The sequence below is a fragment of the Triticum aestivum genome, chromosome 1A (assembly GCF_018294505.1).
Source record: "Triticum aestivum cultivar Chinese Spring chromosome 1A, IWGSC CS RefSeq v2.1, whole genome shotgun sequence".
NCBI classification, from domain to species: Eukaryota; Viridiplantae; Streptophyta; class Magnoliopsida; order Poales; family Poaceae; genus Triticum; species Triticum aestivum.
In genome coordinates this window covers 580,644,154-580,651,522 of record NC_057794.1, presented here as the reverse complement: position 1 = coordinate 580,651,522, position 7,369 = coordinate 580,644,154, and the positions used below count along the sequence as shown (strand labels likewise).

Sequence of the window (7,369 nt, the reverse complement as noted above, 5' to 3'; positions counted from 1 at the left end):
AGCGGCGGAAGATGCATTTTAGTTTAGAAACACACCACGAGCCTTCCGCTCAAGCAGTGGAAATGTCTGCTGAGCACAAAATTTGACAGCCAGCCCTTTGCCTGTGCTTTTTTGCAGCAACAAAAAATTACTGTCGCCATCTGTCTAGGTAGACACAAGATTAAAATCATGAGCTAAAGCAGCAAGACATCAAGAGAACAACATAGCGAAACTGATACTCAACTTCCACAATCTTAACGATGACTAGCGTAACAAGAATAACGTCAGCATAAATTCATAACCAATATAGCAGGCATCAGCTAGAAGTATACTGTATGCAGGGGAACATCATCGCGATAAATCATAAGGTAGGTATGTAATTTTCCATAACTCAAAATTTTGATCTAAGCTTCTATCTTTCTCTCTTCTCTCTCAATAGCTGCCTCGATCATCAGCGACTTCAGGGACTCGCTCCTGGTAACAAACCAGCTGGGTCTTGACCACAAAGCCTCGTCGTCTCCACCATCCAGAAAGTCACCAGCAAGCGAGCCCCAGGGTCTTCAAAAGGCAATCGACCAATCTTCTTCTTGTGTAGCCTGTAAACAACACGAGAGACAAGGTTTAGCAAGATATATAACTGGGTAAAGGGTATCCAACAGCAATCCACCCAACCTGTGTGATAATAATACTCCCAACTCATGCCAGGATACCAATTAAGATCATGACTAGTTACTAGTTAGTTTAATTTATAGCATGTGCTGGTAAACAACATTATACTGGTTTTTGCAGCTTTCTAATTTCAGATAAACATATCATGGGCGAATTATTTTTTTACCAGAACCAGACCTACTATATATAGAGACAGAGAAACAAAGACAAGCCAGCTGCAGCACAAAGACCGTCCTGATCAAGAAAACCGCAAGCATGGTAGCAATTTAAACATGGCATGCATCACCTGAAAAATTGACAGCATCTACTCTAAATACTGAAGGACATAAATAACATCATATACAAGACAGTCTAAGCGCATGCCACAGGTTCTACAACAAAGATATAATCCGACAGGATCTTGTGGTACAAATAACTACAGCACACCATGGACATGGAGTCAAGCATAATGTTCATGATCAACATTGAATAACAAAACATCTACAGGAATGTAAAAGATAACACTCTGATCAGGATCAGATACAGGACGACATGGGAGAAATGTAAATGGCATCAAAGGTCAAATGAACGTATCTAGTATAGAATAAATAGAATAATGCTGTTCAAAGACTAGCTTCTCTCAGCTACTAATTGCAAAAGTACCTCAGTGGTGATCTGCTTCTACTCCGCCTTCTTGGTCCGGAAGTTCGTCCTCATTGACGCAACCTTTTTCTTGCACTGCACCACTGTTTTACCAGGGACAGCAGCAGCTACTCGCTCCCATCTTTGGTTTGCATCCTTGGGAAACGCCTTCAAAGCTTGAACAAGGGCCAGCACCTGGGCCTCTGACCAGGCATCTGGATCTGTTGCAGAAGGTGCTTCTTCCAGGACAGGATCATCACCAATTTTCTCCTTAGCTGTCTGACTGCTGCTGGCAGCAGGTTGTTCAGCCGCCTTGGATGGTTCAGTGCCAGTTCCCACAGTTGAACCACCAGCCGTCTCATCTCTTGTGGAAAGAGGCGATACAATAGATGGAGCTGCTTTGCGTTTCTCAAGGAACGAGTCAAAAGCTTTAGCAGAGTCTGGCTTCTGCAGAAGAATGGTTTTTGTGGCCTTCAAAATCTCGTCAGCAGATCTACCAGTACCAATAAACTCTGAAATAACCTCCCACCTCTTGTTAGTTCCCTTCGGATACTTATGTATAGCTTTCCTAAGCAATTCAACCTCTTCCTTTCCCCACTCTTTCTCTTTTTTCTCATAGTTGCCTAGTGTAATGACTTGTGGGGCTGTGGATTTTGGAGTGCCTTGTGGGACAGTGGATTTTGGAGTAGAATCCGCCACACCATTGGCATGAATTTTCTCTTCTTTTGAGGTATTCGAGGAGTTTTCTTCTTTGCTCAGTGCACCTCTCAGCAACCTGGCCTTTTCAGCTGTATCCTTGTCCTCCATAATATCACAGAGTTTCTTCAACTGTTCAAAATCATGTGATGTGCATACTGTTTCAACATCCTCCTTTGACAGACTGAAGTGGGACTCACCAACTACCTGGCCCACAAGTGCGCGCAGGCGATTTTTCTCTTTGCGTAGCAACTTCTTCTCCTTTTCCTTCAACTTCTTTCGAATGTCAGCAGCTGCTGCGGCTATCTTCGCCTCCTCTTCTTTCCTCTTCCTTTCCTCTTCTGCAGCCCTTGCAGCTTCCTCCTCCTGCAGTTTCTTGGCCATGTATTTTGCCTCCTTTCTCCTCTGTTTCTCAGCCTTCTCCTGCTCCTTTCTCCTCTGGATCCTTGGGTCTTTCCTGTACGCATTGTCAACAAGATTACGTACTCGCGTATACTCTACCTTTTTGGCCTTCTCTTGTATCTTCGCATTCTGCCTCTCCATCCATCTCTTGTGTTCACGAGACTCAGCTTGCTCCAAGTCATACTCATCTTCATGTGGAAATTCCCTCCAACTCTTGAAGTTATACCAGAAATTGTAGAACTGGTCAACATCCACTACAGGAGTAGCATCATCTCCCAAAGAAGGAATTGGCTGGGTAACAGACCATCGGCCATTCCTCATGAAGGCTGGTCCGAAGACCTTAAAGAAGTCTTGCGGTGCACAGTCAGTTGGGATATCATCATCAAACTCATCAGTTGAGTCAAAAATCCTTCTCTTGGTAGGATCCATGAGGACCTCGTAAGCTTCCTGTATGGCCTTGAAATGGCTCTCTATCTCATCCTTCTTTGCTTGCTTTGCTGCCTCTGTTGTCTCATGGAGAAGAAGAGCAGCCTGCTTGTCTGGATGATGTTTAAGAGCCATGTCACGGTAACTCTTCCGAATCTGATCTTCGGTGGCCAAGAACCGCAAGTTGCCCAATCCAAGCAATGCATAGTGATCTTGTTGTTGACTTCCAGAACCAGACTTCTTCTTTCCTTTGCTGCTGAAGTTATCTGAACCAGCAGAAAAATCTTGGCTCTTGTCATCTGATGACACACTACGATCATCAGTTTCAGTGTCTTCTTTCTCATCAAGACCACGGAGCTTCAGTGCGACCGCATGGAAAGAATGACCAGCAGGTTCATACTTGGAAGCTTTTACAGGCAGGCAATTAGATGACACATACAAAGGCACGCCATCTACTATCTCCGGAGAGTAAGTGATCAGAAGACAAGTCCTCTTGGAACCCATTGAACAGTGTAGTCAGGTTACAAACAGAAACTCCTCAATCCAGATGCAAACAACTGAGCCTCAGTATTATACAATCTGCACTCCTGCAAAAAAATCATGTATCTATTAGATAATTAAATAGCACTTTCATACTAAAAGGGAGACGTGAATATGAGCAACTAAAGTATAAAGTGGAGAACTGTATCCATGTGAATTTAAAGAGTAAGGCACTTGACAACCAACGCACATACAGCAGCAGCAGTATTAGCTACTCCCCATCTTTTAGTTTATTAATTACTCACATCTCTAAAAATAATTTAACCAAGGAAACAGGAAACAAAAAGAAAGGATAAAAACTGGCCAACGCACGTGCTAGTTCCACCTCCCCTTCTAGATTCTCCCAACTGGAAGGCCTTAATTCTCTAGCGTATGCGCCCAAATTCCTCGAGAACTGCTCATTTAATGCCAATGCCACATGTTGGCAACTCAAAGGAAACTAACCCCACAAATGAGAACCTCAAACACTCCCACGTCATCGCTGCAACAGCTGGGAGATCTGAAAGTGTGATCGTATCTGGAAGGCCTCCGGCGCGCTTTATTTCCTCCATCGGCAACGGCTGGCACGCAGCATACTCATAGCGCAGCCCTTCCCAAGCGACGCGGCGCAAGAAACAGCAGGAAGGGCGGCACGTGCGGCTCCGAGAATTAATTGGACATCTACCACGTGCCTTATACAAGATGAAAAAGGTGATTTTTCAGCTGCGGCTACACCGGAGGCAGCCAGCTTTGGGCCGTCTGTGGCGGCAAAGCTACTGCTTTGTTAGGCAGCGGCAGATACGCCCAAGAATATGCGTTTGGCAACCTTGCTGCCAAAGAGCAAGACGCCCTCCTGCACTAGTGGGGTTTTCCGTGTCTCATCTTCGCATATGCCACACAGAAATTCAATGGAGTAACAGCCGAGCTAAATACTTACTAATACATACAAGCACGGATCGACGGTACGCAAGCATCATCAATCAAGGGAGTAACACGCAGATTAGACAACTACTAGAGGAGACGCAGACATCATCAATGGAGTAACAGCACCCAGTAAGCAGCGAACTCTAAAGCAATCGAGCGTATCTCCCTCGGCCGGGAGCGGATCTAGTCCGTGCGCGCCGAGAAACCGCGGAGGCTCGAGCAACCAATCGGTGGAGGGACGGGAACGAGCTCATACCTCAAAAACCCGAGACGGCGGACGGGGCGGGGACGGGAGGAGCACGATCGATTCGCCGCGACGAGGAGAGGGGGCGGACGGAGATGACAGCCGCGCCGCGCGTGGAGGAGGAGGAGGAGGAGGAAGGGGGTTGAGGGGGCTGGCTGGCGGTAAGGTAGGGCGCGGCGGCGGCGGCGGGGAGGAGGGAGGAGGAGAGATTTAGTAGAGCTGGGTTGGGGGTGGGGGGGGTGGGGTAATAGGGTTCGCGTCCCGCGTCCGTCTCTCCTCTCTTTCTTCTGGTGGCGGCGCCCCCACGCTATCGACCGAGCCACACCGTGGGTCTTGGGGACTTCCTTACTTGGGCCTCCACACGGACTGGGCTCCGCTGGGCCTTGCAAGGTCAATTCCTCCTACTCTGTGTGTAGGCAACCAGATGTTTTTTTTTTGTCTCAAAAAAATTTAGACTAAAAAAAGCCTAATTTCTATTTGCCTAAAGAAATATCTATTTTTTTGCCTCAAAACCAAACCTGATGTCTATGCCCATCTCACTACCAATAGGTTTGCTTATTTCAGCGTGGTTGGTGAGTTGAATTATTTATCTTTTCTGAGAGAAGACACCCAGGAAACTTCTCATATCTGATTTATCAAAGAAAACAACAAGCAGTGCAATCGAAGAACAACAAAGACACAAAAATGACATGTGAAAAAAATATAATTACATCACAAACCATAATTACCGTATTCTTCCTTCGCGTTAGTGGTAGGAATGATAATTTAATGTGCACAGGACATACTCCTCCTTCTTCTAAGATCGACTCCTCACGTGGCATTTACGTTAAGCCACATCATCTTTTTTTTGCGATGGAAAAGCTTGTATTACTCAATCAAAGTATCAGTACAATCAGCTTGCACGAAATCTAGGGTCTCAGGTGGACCAGAAGCAAGCCATGTCATAGTTCTTCTCTCTAGTCTAGCAAAAGTAGCAAGATTATCACTAGCCTTATTTTAAGAACGGCAAACATGAGTAACACAAGTTTCCCTTAAGCCTTTCAGAAACTTTATCTCCTTCACCAAGGAAGAGTAGACCGATCTATCCATCTCTTCATTTTGAATCATAGCCACAGTAGTTGAGGAGTCCATCTCAATTATGATAGGAGCTTCACTTTTCTGAATGGACATAGAAAGACCTTCCATACAACCACAGAGCTCAGCTTCCAGAGCATCACGACAAGAAAATAATTGTCTACAGGCTGAGAAGATGATTGCACCATTTCCATCCCGCAAAATCATACCAGCCCCTGCTGAACCATCAGAACCGAACGAGCCGTCAGTATTAAGTTTTAGCCAGCCCGGGGCGGGTGGCTTCCATTTAGGCGGTTGCACGACAGGTGGTTGCCGGTCCCTCCTCTCCTGTGTTGTACTTGCTTTCCCCTTCCTCTGATCAGCTGGTGAACTCACCTTAACTGCAATAATCGAGTCCAAATAGCTTTGTAAAAATCTAGAAGAGACCTCCACTGGCGGGCCAGGTTTGGAATGTACCACTTCATTAGGAACATACCAACACCTCCAGAATGTGACAAGGATCATGCTTCGCTGCGACTCATCCAAAGTTTCCAAGGTCTGAAATAGCCACTCCTTGCCTGAGAATTTTATTGTTTCAATCCGTGGTAATCTCCAAACTTCCGCCATGGTTTCATATAAGTGGCGAGCTAGAGGGCATCGTAGCATAGGATGGAAGTTATCCTCCGGTTCCATTGCACAAACTGGACAAAGAGGAGAAGATTCAAGGCCAATCTTATGCTTGTTCGCCCAAGTTGGTAAACTATTTGAAGTCAGTCTCCAAGCGAAGTTCTTCACAGCCGGGGGCACCTCCGCTGCCCAGATAAGTTTCCACAGCGATCTCCTCCCATCCGGGCTAGTACTGCTGGCCACCGCACTGTTTCTATGCAGCTCCTCAAATGCCAAGTCATAAGCACTCTTCACGTTGAACAGACCCAGCTTACCCGGACCCCAAGCCAGCACATCCTCCTCCTGTCGTGGGGAAGCCCTAATTTTCATAATTTCAGACACATCGGATGCACATAAATACTTAGCTATTTGGTCATATTTCCAGGAGCCATTATCATTGAGTAAACCAGCCACAAACCGAATCCTACACCTTCCTTGTGGTGATATGGGTTTATATGAAAATGGCCTCGGTATCCAGTTGTCTCGCCATATCCGTATACTTCTTCCATCACCAACTCTCCATACCAAGCCCTTCTTGAGAAGCTCCAGCCCATGGCGAATACCCTGCCAAGACGAGGATGCATTACTAGCAAACACCGTATCTTCTAGTTTCCCATTAGGGTAGTATTTTGCTTTCAGGACACGGGCACACAAACTATCCGGTCTAGTGATCAAACTCCAAGCCTGACGTGCTAAAAGAGCTTGGTTAAACAAACGCAGATCTCGGAAGCCAACACCTCCCTTAGATTTTAGCTGCAACAAATGATCCCAGCCTTTCCAGTGTACCTTCCTCTTCCCCTCTGCCGACCCCCAATAGAAATTCCTAATCATTCTTGTAAGATCATCACACAGTGAGTAGGGGAGCTTAAAAAACCCCATGATATATGTTGGCAGCGACAACGCCACTGATTTTATCAGCGTCTCTCTTCCTGGTTGCGCAAGGTACCCATCTCCCCACTGAACTAGTCTTTTTGTTAAACTAGTTTGCAGATTTTGGAACCTCCCTTTCGACATCCGCCCCTCGGGAGTAGGCAGTCCCAAGTACCTCTCTTCAAAAACTGTAGATGTGACATTAAGTGTAGAACGAATCGCATCTTGTACGTCCTTCGGGCAAGAAGTACCAAAGAACAACGAGCATTTGCTATAATTGAGACTTTGCCCAGTAGCTTT

The 7,369-nt window shown here is 46.1% G+C and overlaps 1 protein-coding gene across 2 annotated transcripts; it reads right to left on the bottom strand.

Annotated features, from left to right (window-relative positions):
• Window positions 1–203: 203 nt before the first annotated feature.
• Window positions 204–4,732, bottom strand: LOC123069714 (dnaJ homolog subfamily C member 2). Of its 2 annotated transcripts, none has more exons than XM_044492651.1 (3): window positions 4,493–4,732; window positions 1,291–3,380; window positions 204–575 (listed from the first exon to the last, which is right to left on the bottom strand). In XM_044492651.1, the coding sequence occupies exon 2, from the start codon at window positions 3,295–3,297 to the stop codon at window positions 1,309–1,311; it is 1,989 nt and encodes a 662-aa protein (XP_044348586.1). In that variant the 5' UTR covers window positions 3,298–3,380; window positions 4,493–4,732; the 3' UTR covers window positions 204–575; window positions 1,291–1,308. The 2 variants fall into 2 exon arrangements, with proteins under 2 accessions (XP_044348586.1, XP_044348587.1); XM_044492652.1 differs by having other exon boundaries at window positions 1,291–3,372; window positions 4,493–4,723.
• Window positions 4,733–7,369: the final 2,637 nt, after the last annotated feature.

Coding starts and splice junctions, on each gene's coding strand:
- LOC123069714 (XM_044492651.1), bottom strand. CDS start 3,297: ATGGGTTCCAAGAGGACTTGTCTTCTGATCACTTACTCTCCGGAGATA.